The following is a 27,588-nucleotide window of genomic DNA, read 5'->3' as shown; positions in this document are numbered from 1 at the left end:
AATATCAAACCAATAAGCAAGTCAGGCTAATTCACATCTTCATAAAGTTGAGTACTTTTCAAAGAGTTTAGACCAAACTGGTCACTTACCTTGCAGGAACACTAAGAATTCAGACTTTCTCAACAGACCTTTCCCCTTGATAACCACAGTACTTCAGCATGCAACAACAGGAATTTATCAGCTTCTATATTATCACATAATAAAAAGAATAATCTTGCCTTTAACACATTGCTTTTACATACTTCAATTTTTTTAAATTTTCATAACTCATTAGCTCGATTGACTCTTTTTTTGGAGTTAACCTTCTTGATGATTCAAGCAGTATGTCAATTTACATTCTAGTGCAAGCCCCTTAAGTTTGATAACTTCTATAGAATGTTTTCCTGTTATTACAGATGTGTCTTCAGAACATACTCCTGCACAAAACTTAAACTTCAAACCTCATTTGTTGACAATATAAGATTCATAGTTTTATACATTATAAAGTGCCTTGTGTTTGTTGGCAATTAAGCACCCCCAAAATCTTCTTGGTTCACATTTTCATCACCAACAGTGTTTGAAGCAGCATATCAAAAACATTATGAACCATGATCAAGTGGAATTCATCCCAGGGATGCAATATGGTTCAACGTGAGCAAGTCAATAAATGTGATACACTACAACAAAATAAAAAGAAAAGCCAAATGATTATCTTAACAGAGGCAGAAAAGGCATTTGACAAAATTCAACATTCCTTTATGATTAAAGATTTGTGGCAAATTAGGCATAGAAAGAAAGTATCTGAACACAACATAAACCATATACAACAAACCCACCACCAATATCATCCTGAATGAGGAAAAACTGAAAACTTTTCCATTAAGAACAGGACCAAGACAAGGATGCCCACTCTCACCACTCCTATTTAACATAGTATTGGAAGTACTAGCCAGAGAAATCAGGCAAGAGAAAGAAATAAAGGGCATTCACACTGGAAAAGACAAAGTCAAACTATTCCTGTCTGCAGATGATGTGATCCCATATAGAGAAAAACCCAAAAACTCTACCACAAAACTCTTAGAGCTGATATACAGTTTCAAGTAAGTTGCAGGATACAAAATCAACTTGCAAAAATCAGTAGCATTCGGATGCTGCAATGACAAACTAGCAGAAAAAGAAATCAAGAAAGCAAGCTCATTTACAAAAGTCACCAAAAAAATAAAATACCTAGGAATCAATTTAATCAAGGAGGAGAAAGATCTTGATAATGAGAACTACAAATCACTGCTGAAAGAAATTAAAGAGGACACAAAAAGATGGAAAGACATTCCATGCTCATGGATTGGAATAAACATTGTGAAACATCCATACTACCCAAAGCAATCTACAGATTCAGTGCAATCCCCATCAAAAGACCAATGATATTCTTCACAGAAATAGAAAAAAGAATCCTAACATTCATATGGAACAAAAAAATACCTCAAATAGCCAAAGCAATCTTGAGCAAAAAAATTAAAGCCAGAGGCATAAAACTCCTGACTTTAAATTATACTACAAAGGTATAGTAACCAAAACAGTATGGTACTGGCATGAAAACCACTCTTGGGTCAATGGAACAGAATAGAGAACCCAGAAATCAACCCACAGACCTACAGCCAACTGATCTTTTATGAAGGCAGCAAGAACATACACTGGGGAAAAGAATGCATCTTCAATAAATGGCACTGGGAAAACTGGATATCCATATGCAGAAGAATGAAACTTGACCTACTCCTCTAGCTGTATACCAAAATCAACTCAAAATGGGTTGAAGACATTAAAAACCTGAAACTATAAAATTCCTAAAGGAAAATATAGAGGAAATACTTAGGACTTGGCAAAGACTTTATGAATAATAAGACCTCAAAAGCACAAACAACAAAAGAAAAAATAAATAAATGGCATTATATCAAACTAAAAAGCTTCTGCACAGCAAAGGAAGCAATCAACAGAGAGAAAAGACAACCTATGTAATGGGAGAAAATATTTGCAAACTATCCATCTGACAAGGCATTAATATCCAGAATATACAAGGAACTCAAACAATTACGCAATAAAAAAATAAACAACCCAATTTAAAAAATGGGCAAAGGAGCTGAACAGACATTTTTTGAAGGAAGACATACCAATGGCCAAGAGGTACTTGAAAACATGCTCAATATCACTAATCATCAGGGAAATTCAAATCAAAACCACATTGAGATATCATCTCACACCAGTTAGACTGGCTATAATTAAAAAGACAGAGAACAACAAATGATGACAAGGATGCAGAGAAAGGAAAAACTTCCTACATGGTTGGTGGGACTGTAAATTAGTGCAGCCACTATGGAAAACAGTATGGAGGTTTCTCAAACAACTACAGATAGATCTACCATATGTTCCAGCAATCCCACTTTTAGGTATATACACAAAAGAAGGAAATCATCATGTTGAAAGGACACATGCACTCCTATGTTCATCGCAGCTCTATTTACAATAACCAAGACATGGAACCAACCTAAATGTCCATTGACAGATGACTGGATAAGGAAAATGTGGTATATATACATAATGGAATACTACTCAACCATAAAAATGAAGGAAATTCTGTCATTTGCAGCAACATGGATGAGCTTCAAGAAAATTATGTTAAGTGAAAAAAGCCTGGCACACAGGGAAGAACAGAACACGTCCTCACTCATAAGTGGGAGCTGAGGGAGAAAGAAGGAAGGAAAGACAGACCACAGTGGTGTGTTGAACTTGCAGAGGAACAGAGCAGACCTAGGGGGTGGAAGGATGTGTGAGGGGCGTTGGGTCCGGGGTGGGTGGGGAATTACAAGGAATAATTGCAATTTAAGGTGGTGGGCACGCTGATAGCATTGATTTGATCACCACAACTTGGGCACATGTGCTGACAGTCAGCTCTTGCCCCATGAATATGTATAATCAATAAAAATTTTAAAAAAATTTTTTTTAAAGTTTAGCATTGGAGGTGGGAAAGGGGGAAGGGAGAGAGTTAGCAAGAAATTGATTAATGGATACAAAGAATAATTATGTTTTGTAATGATGAATATGCTAATTATCCTGATTTGATCATCACACATTATACACAAGTATTGATATTCATCTCTGTACCTCACAAATATGTTTAATCAATTATTTTTCAATTAAAAACCAAAAGTAAAGAAAATAACAACAGAGAAAAAAGTAGTGTTTTGTCAAGTCTCAAAAATTATCAACTGGAAATTTTATTTGAATTGCACTAAATTTATAGATTTATGATGCATATATAGTAAATAACATTTTCTAAGAGATGTTTGACAGAATATGAAACAGGGAAGGTAGCTGAAGTATAACTTTTCGATGAAACCCTGGCTCAACATATACAGGACTTGTACTATAATGTGGAAGAACTTCACAGAACATTAGCAGAGCATTTTTCATTGCAACTTGATGAATGCACAGATATTGTAACATGGAAATTCTTTTAATATATGTGCAATTTGAATTTGATATAAAAAGAAAAAACAACCTATCATGAATAGGTGGATCAGTGAAAACAGAACAGAGATTCCAAAAATAGATCTTAAGATTTACTCTGGCCCCTCACATTTCGTTCCCTGCACAGTAGCCAGGGTAATCTTTCAAAGCCACACATCAGGTCACGCCGCTCTCCTACTTGCAGCCCTCTGATGGCTTCCAACCTCCTTCACAATAAAAGCCAAACATCTCACTTTGGCCTGCAAAGCCCCACTTCGTCTGGCTTCTGCCTCCCTCTCGACTTCCTCATATACCACTTTCCTCCTTGCCCATCATATGTCAGTCCACTGGCCTTCTTTCTGGTCCTCATTTGTGTCGTGTGACCAAAGACTACAGCATTATTGCCTCAGTCTTTATATAGCTGATGCGTTCTTGTCATTGGGGTCTCAGCTTAAGCCATACCTCATCAGACAGGCCCTCCCTAAGCACCCAGTCTAAAGTCACCACCAGTTTAATCCTGTTTAATTTTGTGCATGGCACTTACTGTAACTGGCATCTTCTATTTTTTGTATTTATTGCTGGTGTCTCCTGATTTGTATGTAAATTATGAGAGCAGGAACCTTTTCTGTCCTTTCACCATCGTCCAGTAAGGGCCAGAACAGTGTCTACCTCATAGAGGTAGGCATGCAATAAATATTTGTTGAGTCAGTAAAGAAATAAAAACAAGGTCCGGGGTTTAACCACGGAAGCTCATTGACAAGGTAAATTTGTGGAAAGTTGAAGGTTGTTGACTCAAGGAGCTTTGATGCTAGGTTTTTACGTGGGCTGTTCGCATGGATTTTTAATTTATCCATGGTGGTGCCAAGAAATCCCCAAATCTCTAAGGCTATTTCATGTTTCCATACCTTTCCCTCTGACTAGAATACTCCCTTTCTTTCTTATCTAAACTCGTCCATGCCTTTGTCAGAAGAGTCAGCTCAAATGTTACTTTATCAGAGAGACTTCCGATCTGTTCACTTTGTTTTTATTTCAGATTCATTTTGATCTCTTAACCCCCATGCATGATCTCTCTCATTGCACACATCAGCCTGTGTGGTAACTTCGTTCTCCACAAGAATAATAAGATCATGTTGAGTTCCTTACAGCAGGTACTTAGCAAATGTTTGATGAATATTATATATATAAAATATTTATGTTAAATCCTGTATCTGTTCGTTTAGAGTATCTTAAAAACAGAGACTACTTTTAACTTGAACTTTAAAAATTTCAAAAACCCACATACTACCATGTATGTTCCTTAGATCACTAAAATATATCTGAAGGTGAATATCATTTTTAAAAGAAACATTTGTCATAAATGTGCTACACCTAAATTAGGCTTTTCCAAATATTTTGTATAATATATTAATGGGAAAGACAGTATTATCCAATACCTACAATATTATTATTTTATTATACATTTAAGTTAACTAAAATATGGTATTAAGAGCCCTCTAGTGGCAAAATTTTAATGCCATGAAAAAGGAAAGACATCTAAGGTGAGATTTAATTTTCAGACTAACAAAGTACTAAATACTTATTTGTGATTATCTCACAGATCAAGCATAACTCAAGTATTGTGGGCCATAAATTCACGCAATATTATACCATATTTTCCTTGCAATCAGTTTTCAAAGTTATTAAAAAGATATGAGAAATGTAATGTTTATGATAAAACATGCCAACCTAAAATTATGGAGGTAAACAGTATACCCAACACCAAAAAAATGTTGTAAAAATAGAGAATTTTATCCCTCAAAATCCGTAGCGGTACGTTTGCCTACTGATCTTACAGGTAGTACCTAATTTATACACATACACACAAATTGAATTTCATCAATTTATATGGCAGTTTTTAAAATTCAGAATACATCTTGTCACCACTCATAGAAAAATAGTGTCATGAATGACATTTAGGGTTATGATAGTTCTCATGTGGCTGTGATTATAAAGGAATACAAACTTTGCCACTATCCATAAATACCGCATCAAATTCACTCCGAGTTCCAAATGAAATGTGAAGAGCACACCTTTGCTGAGGCTGCTGTGGTGGTGGAAACAAAGTCTTCCTATCGCCAGGTGCTATGCTGGATCACTACAGGGGTGGGGGGGATCAGAACTGCTGAGGAGAGAGTCCGAGAATCCCTACTGACAAGACTGCAGATTCCCTAAAGGTAGCAGAAAGGATCTCCAGCACACCCAGCTGTCATGGAAAAGGTCTTAAGTATCTCTAAAGCAGAATAATTTTGATGGGGGTAGTATTTGAATATCCTGAATATCCTGATATGTCGCTGTTCTTATGTAGGCTGTTCACAATAAATCAGACTCAAATCAAGGCCTGCTTTTCATTACTTAGCCATCCATTGATTAACTTATTCCTTCATTCATTCAAAACACATTCATTGAGCCCTTAGATAATAGGCCCTGTGCTATGTGCTGTGAGCATGAAATCTGTCAAGGAATTCTTATCCTCAAGATCATAATTTAGTGTTTAAGGTAAGAATTCTAACAATTAAACAAAATGATGAGAGTACAGCGGAGGGACATCTCATCTAATCAGAGGAGACAGAGAGAACTGAGCACGCAAGTGGTTTTGAGTTGGGGGATCCTTCATTCCAGGCAGTCCCTCAGTCCGCCACGCCCCACCACTCCCGCCTTCCTTCGTCACAGGCGATGGCTTTCCCCTCCTGCCTCGGCACACTTCACCAGCACTATGCAATTCTTCTGCTGGAAGTCATAGGTACTTCATTCAGCATTATTCCTAATAGCTCTTTCAGAAAGCTGTGGGATGTCTAGAAGAATGATAGACCACACATACATAAGCATGTACACGCAAGCCTGTTTGGTGGTGAGAAGATTTGTTCCTGGAAACGGGGCACTAACTGAGTCAATGTTAGTCTCATCTTCTAGGCAGTCACGCTTCTCTTTTTAAATCCTGATATCACAAAGTTCTTCCAGCCAGGTCCCTCCATCTAGCATTCACACAATTCTTGACCAAGCTTTCCAGACTCTATAGAAGTTTATATTACCTTTCATAAAGTAACACTATCTCTTCAAACCACTAAATGCCTGCTGACCTTTACTATGGGTTTCCTAGACTATTTATTTGAAGACAGCCTCAACATTCCATAAAATGTGCATTTTACCATCTAGTATACTGCTTTTCTTTGGTGTACATTTGTGGCATTTTCAACATTCGCATTTGCATACCTTTAGTCATCATGATAAGCTGAAACTATTTAATCTGACGTTAAATAATAAGAAAAAACAGATGTATTTAAACATATTGGTAAGGGACATTCAAATTGAGGAAAGCTTAGTTTGGTACTTTCGAGTTCACTGGCTGAGAGAAAAGAAAATGTCTGTCTACTGTAATAGATGACAAATCTTGAGAAGAATATATAAATGCACTATTCAGCATAGTCGTGAATTCACATGCTTATATTTTTCGTAAAAAAACTACTTCTGAAATTAATAGAACTATAATAAATCACAGCTGCTTGAGGCTGCTTTAACTGAGACGTGTGTATAAGACAGAATCGCTTTAGCCATGTAAATTCAAGCAATAGTTCAAATTATATGGCTTCTAATTATTATTTCACAATTTTTAAATTAATAATGTGAAATTCTTATGTAAAATATTGATGAGTTTTCATAAAATATAAATTATGATCAAAGAAACTGGGATGGGAGAAGAAATTATCCAATATTTTGATCAGATCAAGACCAAATATTTTCAGATACTCTTTTCATACTCATAACTATTTTAATAACTTTTTATTTGTTCTTTATTTTCACAAATTTAAAAAATGCAAGTTATGCCAAATTTTATTTGAAGTTAGTGGAGTTTTATTTTATTTTTTACTGCATACTGAAATAATGTTAAAATCCGGGGCCTATTTACTCATTCTTTTTCCCCCCTTAGAAATCAGTTTGTCATATCTACTCACATCTTAGCTAAAGCAACTCACATGGTCATGCCTAACTAACTTCAAGTGGGGAGGAGTTTAATCCTTCCATACATCCAGGAAAGGGAAAAGAACTGGAAATATTGTTGAATATTGAGTAAAGCTAGCATGCTACCTGAGAGTTAAAATAAAAATTTTATTTTAAAAACTATCTTATTGCTCAAAGAACATTTTAAGAAAAATGACAAATTTTTAAAGAAGAAAAAGTCACTCATTTCCTGCCTTTCCAAAGTATCAGCTATGCACAGGTTTCTGGGTCTATTCCCCTTAATCCCTTTTAAATTTTACATGGTTGTAGTCATATTCTAAATATTATTCTTTGTACTTAGCATTATGTCATACACATTTTCTATATTGCTATAATAATTTTGATACTGGTGTAATATTTAAAATGGAATTTTTCAATCACATATATTCTTAGAATATCTAATAATGCCTATTCCGATTTCAATGCTGTATTCAATCTAATCCTTAACCCTTTCCTGCGTTCAAAGCAAATAAATTCATAAACCAATATATTTCACGTCTTAAGCACTTGTAAGAAAACCTGATATTTCTGGTCTCTCCTAAAATACAAATGGGCTATTACTAAACAAATAAGCTGCTTAGCTTTGAGGAAGTATTACTAAATTCTAGAGAGACAATTTTTCTAACATAATAAGTAAGCAGCTACAGAGAAGAGTACAATATTTTAAGAACATCAATTTTTACTTTATAAAATTCTTTCTTACAAAACCAAAAGCTGAGGAAATAACAGAGTAATGTAAGATAATCCTTCAGTTTATGAAACTATTTACTGCAAGTTTCCATTTAACGGTAAGTTCCCTTGAGTGAATTTGAAATATATTATAAATATACTGCAGTTGATTGAATTATGTCCTCACAAAACTCACTGAAGCTTGAACTGTGTCCCCCAAGTTTGATGTACTAGAAACTTAGCCCCCACTGTGATTGTTAAGAGGGTGGGAAATCCTACTATGGTAATTGAAAGATGGAGCCTTGAAGAGGTGATTAGATTGTAGGACCATGACATAGTGAATGGATTAAAAATGGTGGTCAGGGGCACGGTTCTGATGGCTTTAAAAGAAGAGGAGAGTCTGTCTGTCTGTCTCTCTCTCTCATGCTCTCTCTGCTTCCACCATCTTGCAATGTGAGACCCCTGGGTCCACCAGATGGACTTTGGACTTCCTAGCCTCAGAAACTGTAAGCAATAAATTTTTGTTTTTCTTTATAAATCACCCAGTTCCAGGTATTTTGTTAAAAGCAACAGAAATGGACTAATACATACACTAAAATTTAAAAACTTCCAAGATTTCCAAGAGTGTGCCTGATACAAAATGAGCAGGACTCTGCTGAAATTTAGGATGTTGAAGCAACTAGAAATTCAAATACTATGAATAGTGACTGTTAATGGAAGGCAAGAAAAAGATAAACATTAAAAGTTAATTGATGCACTGGCAAGAAAATGGCTTTCAGACAATTTCTAGATGTTTAGGAAATATCTCAAGAATGCTTCAGGGAAATCTAAAAACACTTGTTGCAAGAAGAAAACATGTATACATTTAAATGTGTCCTACCTTTTGTACTTCAATATCATCATGTTCCTCAACTTTTATTTCTTCCTCAAGGATTATGTTAGACACACTTTCTTGTTGTTTAGTCTCTTCTTGGTCCTCTTTGCTGATTGCTTCTTCTACATTCTTAACTTCATCTCTGACAAGCTCAGTGACTGTGGAAGTACATTCTTCTTTTGGAACAGGTGTTAGAACAGGGTGCAGTGGGGAAACATGGTCATAGCGAGTATGCAGGAGTCGTAGAGCAATGTCACTTGTTGCTAATATTCTTGGAATTTCAAATCCAATTTGTGTTCCAGAGAATCTGACACTTCTGTGCCTGTTAATAATTAATGTTAACAGAAAGGATGAGACCCTAGGAAACTCTACATCTGTGTCAGATTTATACTAAGCAGTATTTCTCTCTAATTTCACTCCAGTTTTGAGTTCCAGTCGTACCTGCTTTCTTTGCATCATTTGCACCTGGTTGCTGGTGCGATCCTTCTCAAAACACTCTCCTGGGATCCATGACCCCACATTCTTCTCCATCTCTGGCAGCTCCTGCTGTCTCCTGTGCATGCCTTCTTCCTGACATATCTAAGTGTTGCTATTACTCAGCCCTCCATGGTAGGCTCTTTTGTCTTCTCTCTCTACACACATTCTCTAGATATCACTTCTGGGGCCTCGATCAGTATGTGTATTATCAGCAGTTTTTAACTGAGTTTTATTTTCCTTGGAGTGGGGTATGGGGAAGAGGCACCCCCAAATGAACTTTAAGAGGTCCAAAAATGCCCTTCCATATGTTCGGGCATATATAATTATTTGATATTCACAAGAACCCAAGAGTTAAGAACTGTTGATCTATATGCTGATAACTCCCCAAAGTACACCCAGCACAGATTTCTCTCAATGCCTTCAGCCAGTTGCACTCTGATATTTCATAAGTACTTCAAACTCAGCAAGTCCAGCACCAAACTCTTGCAACCCCTCCCACCACCACCACCAAAGCAAACAAGAACTTGTTTTCTTCCGCTATCCCTATCTCGTAAAAGATACTACCTAATCCTCTTCTTAAACCTTGGTAATGAGTACAGAGCTATTCATTTTATTTTTATTCTTTTAAAACTATACAGATTAATTTCCTTTACTCTTCTGTATGTGACATATGAGTATTTTACTATAAAAAAGGTTAATACATTGTCTCTGGTTAGATTGAAACAACAGAGTATTTTGTAGCAAATGGAACTTGGGAAATATTTTATTCTTTCCTTTTACTAAATATCAAAACCAATGTCCAATTTTTTCCAATGTCATATGACTAGTCTTTTCAGAGCTGGGACCAGAACCTAGGCCTCCTAACTTTTATTCCGGTAATCTTTCCCTAAAACTCACCGCCATACTAACTCAATTAATTTGAAATGTTTAAGATCAAGCAGCAACCTAATGATCATGAATTTGTCTTTATCATTATTATTCCTCAGAACCATGTTCTTTGTTGATAACAATGGGTGAAACATTACCTAAATTTCTAAACAATAACAAATATGAAAATTTATTATTTTTAACAATTCTCAAAGATAAATATCTTTTTTAAAGTTCCAGATTGCCATGTAGAAAATACCTACCACTTATCCTAGTTTTGGGGGTGGGTGGAGAAGAAGGGTTAAGTGGGTGAAGAGAAGGGAATACCTGATATTCACTGAGTGTATAATTGTACTAGATACTTATGCGGTGACTTTTACCTGCACCAATGTTTAGTCCTCAATCCAATCATATTCAGTAATATAATCATCATTGTACTGACGATACACCGAAACTCAACAAAGCTAAATAAATTGCCTAAGGTAAAAAATGGCAAGCCTGTGATTCAAACCCCAGTTGACTGACTTCCTAACAAGGGTTTTTCTAAGTATACCATGCTGGTATGCAACAGGCATCTGCCTGGTAATCATGATATGACTCTAACGTCTTTCTACCTACAGGCAAAGTATCACTCATGAGGGTACCTTGGATTCTTCTTGAGGTTTGCCCACACATACAAGGTAACATTTTCATCTTGAATAATTTTTTCCATGTTTCCACTGTCCAGATCTGCTAAAGTACTAGCTTGCTGTAAGAGAAAAAGAAAACATTATAAAGGGCAAGAGACCTCATAAATTATACAACTTAGATAAGTTATTTTATCACATGTGTTGGGTTCCCTTCATTACTGAATTACCTAAAAGAGTAACATGGATAAAAATGAGGTTCAGTCAAAATGACAAAGAATTATAAAACAAACAAACAAACAAACTCTTTCAAGGATGCAAATTTATTTACTTAATTAAACATGTCTCTCCTTTTTCTCCTCAGTTTCTCTTAAGGTGTCCAAGGATTGAAGTTGTTCTTATATTCTCAAGTAGCACATGTGGATTACTATTGTTACCCTTTTCAATTTTAACATCTCTATACCCTCCTGTATTTCTGTTGCTTATAACAAAATACATGGGACTGGGTGATTTATACAGAAAACGAAAATTATTGCTTACAGTTTCTGAGGCTGGGGAGTCCAAAGTCCATCTGGTGTTGGTGACAGTGACCCAGCGGTCTCACATTGCAAGGTGGTGGAAGCAGAGAGAGCAGAGAGAGAGAGAAAGACAGACTCTCCTCTTCTTTTAAAGCCCTCAGAACCATGCCCCTGACCACCATTTTTAATCCATTCTCTATGTCATGGTCCTACAATCTAATTACCTCTTCAAAGTTCCACCTTTCAATTACCATAATAGGAACTCCCAGCCTCTTAACAGTCACAGTGTGGGCCAAGTTTCTAATACATAAAACTTGGGGGACACAATTTAAGCTTCAGTGAGTTTTGTGGGGACATAATTCAATCCACTACACCTTCCCACCCCCCAAATATGTACAATCAATATGTTTCAATAAAAGAAAGAAATGCAAAAAAAAGGTATTTTTTATATTCTTAAATTTTAACATCAGAATTATGACTTTTCATTTTAACTAGATACATGCTTCTTTATCTGTACCTTATTAAAATACAGACTGTGCTACTGTAAAAGTTAGCTTAACTCTGAACACATCAAGTTTAGAATGCAAAACACCCAGTTTATGGAATCCAGATGAGTCATGTGTTTTGCTAGTTCAATACTTGAAATACAACATTAAACATACAACTTACAGATGTCTAACACAATTTGATGCCTATTGCCCAAAAAATCAGCTCTCATAAAGGGCTCAAATGAGTCAATATGTGTTTAGTTGCTATAATATCAAAATTTTAAAGTGTTAAGGATTGTATTTATTGCTATTATTTTTTAAGTGATTATTCCTCCACACTTTCTGTTTTCTCTGACATTAACTTTTTGAAGTGCCCAGGTTAGTTGACTTGGAAAACTGTTCCACATTGTGGATTTATGTAATTGTTTCCTCAGGGTATTGTTTAACTTGCTCCTCTACCCCTTTTATTTTTTGTATACTATAAGATCTAGTGGTTTAATTAGATTTAGATGAACCATCTTCAGCAATAAGGCATTATAGATTATGTTGTTTTCTTCATATTGCATCGTATCAGGAGGCATATGATGTCCCACTATTAGTGACGCAAACTTGATTACCTGGTTAAGGTGCTGACCATCACATATCGCCACTGCAAAATATATTATTCTCAATAGTAATCTGAGATCAAATACTTTGCCACTATGGGAATAATGTGTTCCTCAACAACTTTTTACCTACTCATGTAGGTAGCCATGGAGGATGCTTATCTGAATCCCAAGACCTCGAGAGCTCGACTATGTCCTTGGTGACTCAATACAGTGTCACTAACTTCAGCAAGGAATCACTAAGTGCTCCAGTGCCTAGGCCATGGAGGCACATGCAACTACAAAGGGAACATGGCCAAAGTACCCAAACAGAGACTACACTAGTGCATCTACCCAGTACCAATACTAAAATACCCTACTCAACAGTCAATATAAAATATATAAACAGGAGGAACTCTCTCTCCTCAAAGCCCACTCCAGAGTAACAAAAGAAGAAATGGCTCCATTAGATGACCAGACATCATCATAGAGATACCTGAAATACAAAAATCCAAGAAAATATGGCACCACCAAAATAACACAGTAATTCTCAAATACCAGACCCTATAGAGCAGGAATGACTGAAAAGAAATTCCAACCAACAACCTTAAAGAAACTCAAAGACATACGAGAAGACTCAGTCAGCAACATAATATAATGACAAAAAAAAAAAATCGAAGATATGAAGGAGGAAATTTACAAAGAGATTAAGACATGAAAAAAGAATGTAGCAGAACTCCTGGAACTGAAAGATTCATTCAACAACATAAAAAAAAAAAAAAAAAAAAAAAAAAAACTGTGATCAAGAGCTTAAGCAGCAGGCTAGAACAAGCAGAAGAAAAAATGTTTGATCTTGAAGATAGTCTTTTTGGAATAACTCAGGTAGACAAAACAAACAAACAAAAAAGAATTTTAAAAAATGTGAGAGAGCTAACAGACAACCTTAAGTGCACAAACATTTGAATCATGGGTCTTCTAGAAGGGGAGGAGTAGGGAAAAGGCATTGAAAACCTATTCAACAAAATAATAGTGGAAAACTTCCCAGATACAGGGAGAGACACAGACCTTCAGAAGGCTCAAAGATCCCCAAACAGATTCAATCCAGAAAAAATCCTCTCCAACAGTCATTATAGTCAAACTGGCAAAAAAAAGACAGAATCCTAAAAGCAGCAAGAGAAAAGCATCATGTCATCTATAAGGGAATCCCTATCAGACTAACAGCAGACTTCTCAACAGAAACTCTACAAGCCAGAAGAAAAAAGGATGATATATTCAACATACTTAAAGAAAAAAAATTGTAAGCTAAGAATACTATACCCAGCAAGGTTATCCTTCAGAAATGAGGGAGAAATAGTGCATTTCCCAGACAAATAAAAACTGCAGGAGTCCACCACCACATGACCAGCCTTGCAAGAGTTCCTCAAGAGAGTCCTGCATATGGAATGTGAAAAACAATAATCACTACCGTGAATACACAAGAAAGAACAAAATCCACTGGTACAACAAAAAATACAAACAGCAAAGAGAAAGGAACTAAATCTTACCACCTCAAAAAATCAACAAACATCAAAGAAAATCAATAAAAGGTGAAGAAAGGAACAAAAGATATATAAAACATCCAAATAAAAATTGATAAAATGCCAGGAGTAAAACCTTTCAATAACAATCTAAATGTAAATGGATTAAACTCTTCACTCAAAAGACAAAGACCGACTAACTGGATTAAAAAGCTAGACCCAACTATATGCTGTCTTCAAGAGACTCACTTTACCTGCAAAGACACACACAGACTTATAGTGGAGAGATGGAAAAAGATATTCCATGCAAACGGAAACCACAAATAAGCAGGCATAGCTATTCTTATATTGGATAAAATAGACTTTAAACCAAAAACCATAAAAGAGACAAAGAAGGCCACTATACAATGATAAAGGTATCTATCCAGCAAGAAGATATAACAATCACAAATATATATGCACCCAACACTGCAGCACTCAGATATATAAAGCAAACACTATTAGGCCTAAAGAAAGAGATAGGTCCCAATACGAAATAGTAGGGGACCTGAACACTCTGTCAGCACTGGATACATCATTTAGGCAACAAATCAACAGAGAAACACAGGATTTAAACTGCTTTAGACCAACTGGACCTGTCAGATATCTACAGAATATTTCATCCAAGAACTACAGAATATAAATTCTTCTCACTAGCACATGGAACATTCTCCAGGATAGAACATATTTTAGGTCACAAATCAAGTCTCAACAAATTTTTAAAAATTTAAATCATTTCAAGAATCTTTTCAGACCACAACGGATTGAAACTAGAAATCAATAACAAGTGAAAGTCTGGAAACTATGCAAATACATAGAAATTAAACATGCTCCTGAATGACCCATGGGTCCAAGAGGAAATGAGACAGGAAATCAAAAAATTTCTTGAAATTAACAAAAGTAGAGATACATCATACCAAAACCTGTGGGATACAGAAAAAGCAGCACTAAGAGGGAAGTTTATTGCAATAAGTGCTTACGTCAAAAGAATAAAAAGATCTCAAATGAACAACCTAATACTATATCTCAAAGAGCTAGAAAAATAAGAACAATCTAATCCTAAAACTAGTAAATGGAAAGAAATAATTAAGATCAGAGTGGAACTAAATGAAATAGAGTACCAAAAATGATACAAAAGATCAATGAAACAAAAACTTGTTTTTTTGAGAAGATAAACAAAATAGACAAACCATTAGCAAGGCTAACTAAAACAAGAAGAGAGAAGACCCAAATAACAAAAATAGAAATGAAAACAGAAACATTACAACTGCTCTACACAAATACAAAGAATCATTAGAGACTATTATAAACAACTGTATGTCAACAAATATGAAAACATGGAGGAAATGGATAAATTTTTGGACACATACAATCAAGACTGAACCAAGAAGAAACAGAAAACCTGAACAGACAATAACAAGCAACAAGATTGAAGCAGTAATCAGCAGTCTCCCAACTAAGAAAAGCCCAGGAACAGATGGCTTTACTGCTGAATTCTACCAGACCTTTAATACCAATTCTCTTCAAACTATTAAAAAATAGAAACAGAGGCCCTTCTCCCCAACTCATTTTATGAGGCCAGCATCACTCTGCTACCTAAATCAGACAAAGATACAAAAGAAATACAAAACTACAGGCCAATATCTCTGATGAACATAGATCCCAAAATTCTCAACAAAATATTAGCAATCAGAATACAGCAACACATGAAAAAAATTACAGTCCATGATCAAGTGGGATTCATCCCAGGTATGCAAGATGGTTCAACACATGGAAGTCAATAAATGTGATACATTGCATCAACAAAATCAAGGACAAAAGCCATATGATTATCTCAATAGAGGCATAAGAGGCATTTGACAAAATTCAACATCACTTCAATATATAGACTGTCATCAAATTAGGTATAAAAGTAAAGTACCTCAACATATAAAAAACTGCCAATATCATCCTGAATGGGGAAAAGCTGAAAGTTTTTCCCTTTAGAATAGGAAGAAGACAAGGATGCCCACTCTCACCACTTCTATTTAACATAGTATAGTAAGTACTAGCCAGAGATATCAGGCAAGAGAAAGAAATAAAGGGTACCCAGATTGGAAAAGACAAAGTCAAATTGTCCCTGTTGCTGATGACATGATACTATATACAGAAAAACCTAAACATTCTGCCAAAAAACTCTTAGAGCTGATAAATGCTTTCACTAAAGTTGCAGGATACAAAATCAACACACAAAAATCAGTAGGGTTTGTATACTTCAATAATAAACTAGCAGAAAAAGAAATCAAGAAAGTAAGCCCATTTACAATAGTCACCAAAAATAACCTAGGAATCAATTTAACCAAAGGAAGTGAAAGATCTCAACACTGAGAACTACAAATCACTGCTGAACGAAATTAAAGAGGACACAAATAATGGAAAGACATTCCATGCTCTTGGATCAGAAGAATTACCATTGTGAAAATGTCCATAACTACACATAGTGATCTACAGATTCAATGCAATCCTCATCAAAATACTAATGACATTCTTCACATAAATGGAAAAAACAATCCTAACATTTATATGGATCAACAAAAGACCCCGATTAGCCAAAGCAATCATGAGCAAAATAAATAAATAAAGCCAGAGGCATAACACTACCTGACTTCAAATTATACTACAAAACTATAGTAACCAAAACAGCATGGTGCTGGCATAAAAACCTCATTGGCTCAATGGAACAGCATAGAGAACCCAAAATTCAAGTCACAGACCTATCGCCAACTGATCTTTGACAAAGGCAACAAGAACATACATTGGGGAAAAGACTGCCTCTTCAATAAATAGTGCTGGGAAAAATGGACATCCATATGCAGAAGAATGAAACTAGGTCTGTACCTCTCACCACATAGGAAAATCAACTCAAAATGGATAAGAGACTTAAACATAAGACCTAAAACTATAAAACTCCTAAAAGAAAACATAGGGAAAACACTCTAGGAAGTAAGACTGGGCAAAGATTTTATGAATAAGACCTCAAAAGCACAGGAAAAAGAAAAAATAAACAAGTGGGATTATATCAAACTGAAAAGCTTCTGCACAGCGAAAGAAACAATTAACAGAACCAAAAGACAACCTACAGATGGGAGAAAATATTTGCAAACTATGCAACCAACAAGGGATTAATATCCAGAATACACAAGGAAGTCAATTAACTTAACATTAAAGAGCAAGTAACCTGATGGAAAAAAATGAGCAAAGGGGCTGAATAGGCATTTCTCAAAGTAAGATATACAAATGGCCAACAGACATATGAAAAAATGCTCAACATCACTCAGCACCAGGGAAATGCAAATCAAAACCACACTGAGATATCATCTCATCCCAGTTAGACTGGACATTATCAAAAAGACAGAATAAGAAGTGCTGGTGAGGTTGTGGAGAAAGGAGAACCCTCCTGCACTGTTGGTGGGACTGTGAACTAATGCAGCGATTATGGAAAACAGTACTGAGGTTCCTCAGAGAACTACAGCTAGAACTGCCACATGATCCAGAAATCCCACTGCTGGATATATACTCAAGGAAATGGAAATCATCATGTCGAAGGGATGTCTGCACTCTCATCTTTATTGCAGCTTTATTTATAATTGCCAAGGTATGGAACCAACTTCATGTCCATTGATGGATGACTGTATAAGGAAAATGAGGTATATGTACTCAATGGAATACTAGTCTGCCGTAAAAAAGAATGAAATTCTGCCATTCACAGCAAAATGGATGAACATAGAGAAAATTATGTTATGTGAAATAAGTCAGGCACAGAAAGAGAAATACCACATGTCTTCACTCATAAGTGAGAGCTAAAAAAATTAACAAATAAATAAATGAAAGAAAGAAGGAGGGAAAGACAGAACAATCACAATAATCTGTTGAACTTTCAAAAGGAGAGAGCAGAACTGAGGTCACCAGAAGTGAGAAAGGGGGTGGTGTAGGGGGGTTAGTGAGAAATTGGCAAAGGACCACAAAAAAAAAAATTACATTATATAATGTTGAATATACTAATTATCCTGGTTTGAGGATTGCATAGTACACACAGTTATTGATATTCAATGTTGTACCCCACAGATATGTACAATCAATTATGTTTCAATGAATTTATTTAAAAAATTAAAAATAAAAATAAAATAATAAGTGGCATCTTTAAAATAAAATATAAATTATTCTACTGACTTCTATAATATTTTACTTAAAAAAGAAAGATAATACTGGATTATTTTATGATACAGTATAAAATTTTAACTCATAAAAGTTAATAATAACACATAAGCAAAATACTACACTTACTCTCAGAAGTATTTCTGTGGCTACATTAAACTTAAGCTGAAGGAGTTCCTGTAGCTGTAGGATTGATCCTCGGTACTGTATTATATTTTTATCTTGCAAATCATATGGCGGTGTTTCCAATAAAATTAATTTCAATTTCTCAATTAACTATAAAGTAAAAGAATATTTATATTAGTCCTCTGACAAATAGTCAAAGGAAAAGTGAAAAAGGGGATGCTCTATCACTTTTGAGTGCAGGAACACATCTTATCCTCAGTAAAACATAGAAGCCCTTTCCTGTATTTATTCTGTAATTTAAGATCATACAGAAATAGGGTATTTCCTCCCAAAACTCCCTTGTAAGTATTCTTAACTATACGTCACAGAGCTTTCACTAGCACGTTGATAAATGAGTCACTACCTAAGACTGTGAAACAACAACTACAATATGATAACAAGAGTGGGGAGGAAGAGGAAGAGGAGGACTGTGACTGTGTACTGAATGCTTCCTAAGTACCAGGGACTGTTCTAAATGTTTTATATGTTTTCGTTCATTTATTCCTCATCATAAGTCTATGAGGCAGATACTGTTACTGTCCTGTTTTATAGATGAGCAAACTGAGGCACAGAATGAACACAGAACAGCTAGTACGTGGCAGAGTTTAATCTTGAACACTGACACAGATAATACAGGCAGGCCTCAGAGATACTGCGGGTTCGGTTCAGACCACCTCAGTAAAGTGACTCGTAATAAAGTGAGCCACACAATTTTTTTTGTTTCTTAGTGCATATACACATTATGTTTACATTATACTGTAAGCCCTTTAAGTGTGACAGCATTATGTCTAAAAAATGTACATACTTTAAGTAAAGAATACTTTATTGCTAAAAAATGCTAACGATGATCTGAACTTTCAGCAAGTCATAATGGGGTGCTGCAGCAATTTCTTAAAAGAAGGCAACAGTTATAAAGTTTACCACATCGATTGCCTCTTCCTTCCATGAAAGAATTTTCTGTAGCATGTGATGCTCTTTAATAGCATTTTACGCACAGTAGAACATACTTCAAAATTGGAGTCAATCCTGTCAAACCCTGCTGCTGCTGCTTTGTCACTAAGTTTATGTCATATTCTAAATGCATCATTGTCATTTCAATAATGTTCATGGCATCTTCACCAGGACTAGATTCCATCTCATTAAATCACTTTCCTTGATCATCCATAGAAGCAAGTCCTCATCCATGAGGAGTTATCATGAGATTGCAACAATTCAGTCAGCTTTTCAGACCCCCTTTTTAATTCTAGTACTCTTGCTATTTCCACCACATCTACAGTTACTTCCTCCACTGAAGGCTTGAACCCTTCAAAGTCATCCAGGAGAGTTGGAATCAACTTCTTCCACACTCCTGTTAATGTTAATATTTGACCTCCTCCCATGAATCAGGAATGTTCTTAATGGCATCTAGAATGGTGAATCCTTTCCAGAAGGTTTTCAATTTACTTTTCCCAGATCCATCAGAGAAATCATTACCTATGGCAGCCTTACAAAATGCATTTCTTAAATAATAAGACTTGAAAGTCAAAATGACTCCTTGATCTGTGGGCTGCAGAATGACTGCAGTGTTAGCAGACATAAATTAATCTCCTTGTACATCTCCATCAGAGCTCTTGGGTGATCAGATGTGTTGTCAGTGAGCAGTAATAGTTTGAAAGGAATCTTTTTTTTTCTGAGCAGTAGTTCTCAAAAGTGGGCTTAAAATATTCAGTAAACTATGCTGTAAACAGATGTGCTGTCATCCAGGCTTTGTTGTTCCACTGACAGAGCACAGGCACAGTAGACTTAGAGTAATTCTTAAGAGCCTTAGGATTTTTGGAATAGTAAGTGAGCACTGGCTTCAACTTAAAGTCACCAGCTGCATTAGCTCCTAATAAGAGAGTCAGCCTGAACTTTGAACCTTTGCAGCCAGGCATTGACTTTTCTCTATCTACGAAAGTTCTACATGGCATCTTCTTCCAACAGAAGGCTGTTTTGTCTGCACTGAAAATCTGTTGTTTAGTGTGGCCACCTTCGTCAATGATCTTAGCTAGATCTTCTGGATAACTTGCTGCAGCTTCTACATCAGCACTTGCTGCTTCACCTTGACTTTTATGCTGTAGAGATGGCTTCTTTTCTTAAACCTAGTGAACCAACCTCTGCTAGCTTGAAACTTTTCCTCTGCAGCTTCCTTTCCTCTCTCAGCCTTAATAGAATTAAAGAGAGTTAGGATCTTGCTCTGGATTAGGCTTTGGCCTTAAAGGAATATTGTGGCAGGTTTGATCTTCTATCCAGACCACTAAAATTTTCTCCGTATCAGCAATAGGGCTGTTTCACTTTCTTATTGTTCATGTGTTTAGTAGATTTTTAATTTCCTTCAAGAACTTTTCCTTTGCATTCACGCCTTGGTAACTGGCACAAGAGACCTAGTTGTTTTTTTTGCTGATCTTGGCTCTCAACATGCTTTCCTCACTAAGGTTAATCATTTCTAGCTTTTCATTTAAAGTGAGAGACGTGCAGGGCTGACCCCGTGGCTCACTCGGTAGAGTGCAGCACTGGGAGCACAGCGACGCTCCTGCCACGGGTTCGGATCCTATGTAGGGATGGCCGGTGCACTCACTGGTCACTGGCTGAGCGTGGTGCGGGCGACACCAAGCCAAGGGTTGCGATTCCCTTACCGGTCACAAAAAAAAAAAAAAAAAAAAAAGACGTGAAAGTGAGAGACATGCACCTTTTCTGTCACTTGAACACTTAGAGACCATTGAAAAGGGTTAATTGGCCTAATTTCACTATTGTGTCTCAGGGAATAGGGAGGCCGGGGAGACAGACAGAGGTGGGGAATGGCCTGTCCATGGAGCAGTCAGAACACACACAACGTTTACTGATTAAGTTCACTATCTTACGTGGGTGCAGTTAGGGGCACCCCAAAACGATTACAATAGTAACATCAAAGATCACAGATCACCATAACAGATGTAATCATAATGAAAAGGACTGAAATATTGCAAGAATTACCAAAATGTGACACAGAGACACAAAGTCAGCACATGCTGTAGGAAAAATGGCACTGACAGACTTGCTCAACACAGGAATGTCACAAACCTTCAATTTGTAAAAGACACAGTACCTGTGAAGCACAAGAAAGTGAAGCTCGATAAAATGAGCTATGCCTGTCCATAGGGAAATTTTAATGAAGAGAGGCAGGAGAGGAGCATAGAGCGGTGTGGACTCGAGCAAGAATACTGGGCTTCAGTCGTAGCCACCTCTTACTGGCAGTGTGATCTTGGGCAAATTGTTTAACATCTCTGTGACTCAGCTTCTTCATTTGTAAATTAATATGTCCAAAGCTTGGTATAGATTATGCGCTACATAAGAATTTGTTCAAAAAATCTGAAATTCTGGAAACTGGTGTTTACGATGGAGTCATTTCCTTCTGTTACAGATATCCAACCCTTTCTATTCTTCTAATGGTTTCCTGCTTTAGTTTCCTATTGCTGTGATTACTTTCCTCATCTCCTTTTTTGTCTTGCTTATCATTTCCCCACCTTCCCTAGTATTTATTACTTATACTTCTGTACTCACATTCCTGTAACAGGAAGATGTCCCTTCCAGCTCATCACCAGTGAACTCTTGTGCTACTTCCCACTGTCTCCCCACTAACTGCAGAGTACCAGATTCCTAAACTGGCATCATGCTATGGGAGCCTGACAGAGAGGACATACAGTGGCAAGAACACTGTATGATGAATCCACGGGCATCCAGATAGCTCAAAGTGTATGGCAGCCTCCTCGGGGCCTTTGGAAAATCAGAGTAAGGTCCATCTAAGGTCTCATAGGGACCGTAAGCAAGTCACAATCTATGATTCTCCATATGTAAAATGAATCTCATAACTTTACTGTCCAGACTAAATTAGGCAATCAATATTATGAACTTAACAGAGTCTAGAGTCGTTCATCCTACAGCAACACGGAGAAGAAGTAAACCACAGCAGCAGTGACAAGAAGTGCAAAAATGTCGTGCACAACTGGAGCAAAAAGCATTAGAGGATAATAATAGGAACCAGAGAAGTGAATTCCATCTAATATTAAGTAAGTGTGGTTAGGTGTGGATTTTTTCTATTTATCCTAACTTGGCGTGACATAATAAATACTTATTTGGTCTCTGCCCCCAGTTCCTGGCATGGAGCTTCTAAAACCCTTGGAATTTCCTGAGTGATAAGGGTAAAATGAACAGCTTTTGTTATTCATAATAAGCCCCTTTAAGCCATATCTGAGTTTATGCTAATGTGGTAACTCTTGGAGGATGAGAGCTGTTTGTCAAAGGGACCGACCACATGATTAGAGGGTTGGAACCTTCAGCCCCATCCCTCAGCCTCCCAGGAGGATAGAGGAATATGAGATTTACTTAATCACCAATGGCCAATGACTTGATTAATCATGCCCATGTAATAAGTTCTCCAGAAAAACCCTGAACAATGGGATTCACAGAGCTTCCCAGTTGGTGGATACACCCATGTACTGAGAGGGTGACACACCTGGAGAGGACATGGAAGCTCCGTGCCCTTCCCACATACATTGCCCTATGGATTTCTTCATCTAGCTGTTCATTTGTATCCTTTGTAACATCCTTTATAATAAACTGGTAGAAATAAGTAAATGTTTCCCTGAGTTTTATGAGCCATTATAGCAAATTACCTAACCCGAGGAGGGTGTTGTAGGAACTCCTGATTTATAGCTGGCTGGTCAGAATTACAGGTGATAACCTGGGAATTGTAATTAGGAGCAGGGGTGGGGTGAGGTGGGGTGGATAGTCTTGTGGACATGAGCCCTTAACCTGTGGGGTCTGTGCTAACTCCAGGTAGTGTCAGCCTTGAATTGCAGAATGCAATTCAAGTTGGTGTCTGGAGAGTTGGAGAACTGGATGGTGTGGAACCCCACACCCCCAACCCCAACACACACACACATTTGGTGTTAGAAGTGTTGTAGTATGAAAAAATAGTTTTTCCTTTTACTTGGAATTTGTTGAGCTTCTTGAATCTGAGGATTCACATCTTTCATCAATTCTAAAAATTGCCAGCCATTATTTTTTTAATATTGTCTGTCCCTCATTCTTCTATATATCCCCTTTTCCATATATTTTTAGCCTTTTGTACTCTATCATACATGTCTGTTAACTGCTCTTTCATATTTTCCATCTCTTTGATTCTCTGTATAATATTCTGGTAAATTCTTTCAATCCAACCTCTGATTTACTCGTGATTAAGAATTCTCAGTGGAGACATTTCTGTTTGTCCTTCACTAAGGCGAAGATGAGCTAAACACTTTTTTTTTTTTTTTTGGTCATTTCCTTTTGCAGAGTAGATTTTTTCCCTATTATCCATAATACATTTTGAAGCTCCCAGCCATACTGATCCTACTTGTCACCTTGCATGTACTCTGGGCTTTGCCTCCTTATGGCCTTTTAAATCAATGCTAAGCCACTAGGAGTTAGCAGATAATCAATCTCCGGGAAGCCACTGGTTTTGGGACTTTCTCACTTTCTGAATTGTTTTAGGGCCTCTAAATTTTCTGTTACCTTTTTGTGGGCTATACAAAAGACTTAAAAGTCATTAAAATTTTCTTTTCCAGTATTTTTAAGTACATTATAAAATGGAAATTTCTCAGGCTAGCCTGTCCATCTTATTTGCAGAAATAGAATTTGGAATATTCTTATTCATCTTTGTACCCCAGTGCCTAAAAGAGTGGATGCCTCATACCTAGTAAATATTAAAACTTATGGGCAATAAATTACTGAATAGTGGATAGTTACAGGTGAGGATAAAATCACCCACTTCTCCCCTTCCTGAATTATCTATGAATACATGCAGCCTGGTTTTACTTTTTAATTTTTTTGACAGACAAATAATTAATGTTTTACATTTATGTTATAGTTGACTTTACCTAAGGTGGCAAGAGATTTTTAGGAGTTGTAAAAAGAAAAAAGAAAATGAAAAGATTACTAAATACCTCTCTTTCTATAACCAAGGGTTCAAAAAAAGGAGTGTTATTAATTGGAAAATAATGTATGTATTTATTTTTATTTGGGGAGTTAATATCAGACTATTTGTAATTTAAGCAATTTATATTACAGGATAGTACTTAAACACTTACATTTAGCACTAGTTTACTTTTTGCGATCACTTCCTCAAAAGTCTCATTTGTTTCCTCTCTCCACAAGCTAATGAAAGTATTTATTTCTTGGGATATTGAAGGATCAGGACTCCCATCACATTGAATATAGTGTTTCCACTGTGGAATAAAAATGAAGGTTCAAACTGATGAAGATTCAACTAAAGATTAAATTACTTCTTTTTCAAAATATGAGTTCTTATAACCCAGTTTTCCTTTTTTTTGTTGTTTTTTTGGCAGCTGACTGGTATGTTATAATGACATGGTGTTATAATGACATGCTCTAACCAACTGAGCTAACTGGCCAGCCCAGTTTCCCCAATTTAAACAAAAACTTTTGATGGCTTTAACCAGTAACTTGAGATATCACTAAAATATTCTAAATCGAAATGCAAAAGCTTTGTGCTTAAGGCACATCTAATCTTGCTCAAAACAGCATAACTTTGGAAACTATATAGGTGAATATCAGGAGAAAAATTTAAAACATAAGTTTTATGGTATAATTTCTTCTTCATCCAAATAATTTCTTTTTCTTTCTTTTTTTTTTTTTTTTTTGGTGACTGGCTGACATGGGGATCCGAACCCTTGACCTTGGTGTTATAGCACCACACTCTAACCAACTGAGCTACAGCCAGCAATCCAAATAATTTCTAATCCTCAATATTCGGATAAAATAGAAATCTATTTACTTCCATATTTTTATTTTTAAAACATTATGAGTTGGTTTCATTTTGCTTACTTTTCTTCTCTAATCATAGAGCTTCTTATTTGCAAAAGCCAACACTTGGCTAATTTCCACCTCCCAAGTTATTACTAATTCTAGTAACCATTGGTATTTTAGCGTGAGTTCTTCCTTTCTTTTTGTAGTCTGCAAATTTTACATTTGTAATAATACTATTATTATAATTTTTCACTTAAAATTATACCATAAAACTTATAAGTTTTTAATTTTTCTCCTGATATTCACCTATATAGTTTCCAAAGTTATGCTGTTTTGAGCAAGATTAGACGTGCCTTAAACACAAAACTTTTGCATTTTGATTTAGGATAATTTTCTCAGTATAGATTACCAACAATTAAATCAGAGTCAAAGGATATAAACATTTCAAGGACACTATTACTGAAAAACAGCTTTCTATGAGATTATATCAATTTGCTTTGACAAAAGCAATAGATCTGTCAAATGAGAAATTTTTTTAGAAGAGAAATTTAAAGTTTCTTGGAATCAAAATGGATATCAGACTCCCTCTTGTGTTCATAAAAGTAATAGCTCAGAAAAAGAAAAATTTACCTGAGAAAGCAATCTTGTGTCTTGTTTCAATCTCTCTGCTTCAGGGAAACATCCCTCTAGTAAATTAAGTTCGTCAAGTTCTTCATTTCTCCTTCCTAGATCCTGTTGTGTGGGGACAGAGATACATTGATCTGCTCTCTAATTTTAGCTTTATGATTCACAAGTAGCATCTGAAATTTACTTGGCTAAATATATAATTTCAAAATGAATACTAGAATTAGTTTGAATATAACTGATATTTCCAAAAGATTTCATCTAAACAGTGGTTCATAAAGTGTGATTTGCAGACTCTTGGTGGGTCCCCAAAATTCTTTTGGGATCTGTGAGGTCAAATCTATTTTCATAGTAATATTAAGACATTATTTGCCTTTTTCACAGTGTACGTATTTGCACTGATGGTGCAAGATGCTGTAAAACTCCTGGTGCCTTAGCACAAATCAAGGCAGGGGCTCTAAACTAGTAGTTCTGGGAGGAGGAGGATGCGGTGAGGAGAAAAAGCCAGCTTCACGTAGAATGACCGGAAAAAGAGGCAAAATTATTAATTTTATTAAATCTCAACCCCAAGTACATGTCTTTTTAATATCCTGTGTGATAAAATGGGAAGTATGCATAAAGCACTTCTGCATATCAAAGGACAATACAGTCTTGAGAAATTATTATCTGTGCAACTATTTGACTATTTTGGCATTCTCTTAAAAATTAATGAATTGAGAGTGTCACTTCAAGGATACAATTCAAAATATTTGTTTCCAATACTATAATTCAAGTGTTCAAGCAAAAATTCACATTTTAGAAAACCTGTATCTACCACTGTGAGCTTCACAGTTTCCCAATCCTTAAAAATTTCTGACTTGATTGAAGATTATATTAATATATATGGGTTTTTTGATAATAATAAAATACATTAACATTTGGAAGCAAAAAATTCCGTGAGTCAAATGTTTCCAAGAAAGCAATACATGATACTGCAGAATCATACATGGAAACAAGATCTATTCAGAGTGTAAGACAGATCCATGTTGTAACACAGTATGAAAGTTCATTGATACGGTTTCAGATTCCACATTAAGAAACTACCACCAGCTGACTTTTGGTATAGTATCAGAGAAGAAGATCCACAATTATCTGAAAGGCTATTAAAATATTCCTCCTTTTTCCAACTACATATCTGTGTGATGCCAGATTTACCTCATATACTTCAATCAAAATAACATGTGATAACAGATGGAATACTGAAGTAGATATGAGAGTCTAGCTGTCTTCTGTTAAGTCAGATATTAAAGAGATTTTAAAAATATAAATAATGCCATTTGTTTCCCTAATTTAAAAAATATATAAATACTCTTAGTTGTTTTCTTAAAAATAGGTTTACATATTTACTTATGTTTTTTAAAGTTCTTTTTTATTAATGTTTAATGTCTATTAACATAATAAGTGTTTTAAGTGTATCTGTTTTAATTTCTAACATGGTAAATATTGATAGATGTAATCTACATAAACGAAAGTTCCTTGGCAGGGGAGGGTTTTCCATTTTTAATAGTTTAATAGAGTTTTTTCCTGAGACCAACACATTTCAGAATTACTGATCTAAAAGATTCTGGTGAAAAGAGAGGTAAAACTA

At 35.8% G+C, this 27,588-nt stretch overlaps 1 protein-coding gene across 1 annotated transcript in view; it reads right to left on the bottom strand.

Moving 5' to 3' along the window:
* Nucleotides 1–27,588, bottom strand: part of DNAI7 (dynein axonemal intermediate chain 7) — a 64,184-nt gene that overhangs the window by 14,959 nt on the left and 21,637 nt on the right. The window contains exons 5-9 of the mRNA XM_063075768.1: nt 25,968–26,069; nt 24,659–24,796; nt 18,498–18,644; nt 11,047–11,150; nt 9,065–9,380 (exon numbers count right to left, since the gene is read on the bottom strand). Of these exons, the coding sequence (XP_062931838.1) occupies nt 9,065–9,380; nt 11,047–11,150; nt 18,498–18,644; nt 24,659–24,796; nt 25,968–26,069 (807 nt within the window). The remainder of the gene's footprint in view (nt 1–9,064; nt 9,381–11,046; nt 11,151–18,497; nt 18,645–24,658; nt 24,797–25,967; nt 26,070–27,588) is intronic.

This window comes from Cynocephalus volans, chromosome 12 (genome assembly GCF_027409185.1).
Source record: "Cynocephalus volans isolate mCynVol1 chromosome 12, mCynVol1.pri, whole genome shotgun sequence".
NCBI classification, from domain to species: Eukaryota; Metazoa; Chordata; class Mammalia; order Dermoptera; family Cynocephalidae; genus Cynocephalus; species Cynocephalus volans.
Note: the sequence above shows the minus strand (reverse complement) of the source record. Positions and strands in the feature narration are given on the sequence as shown.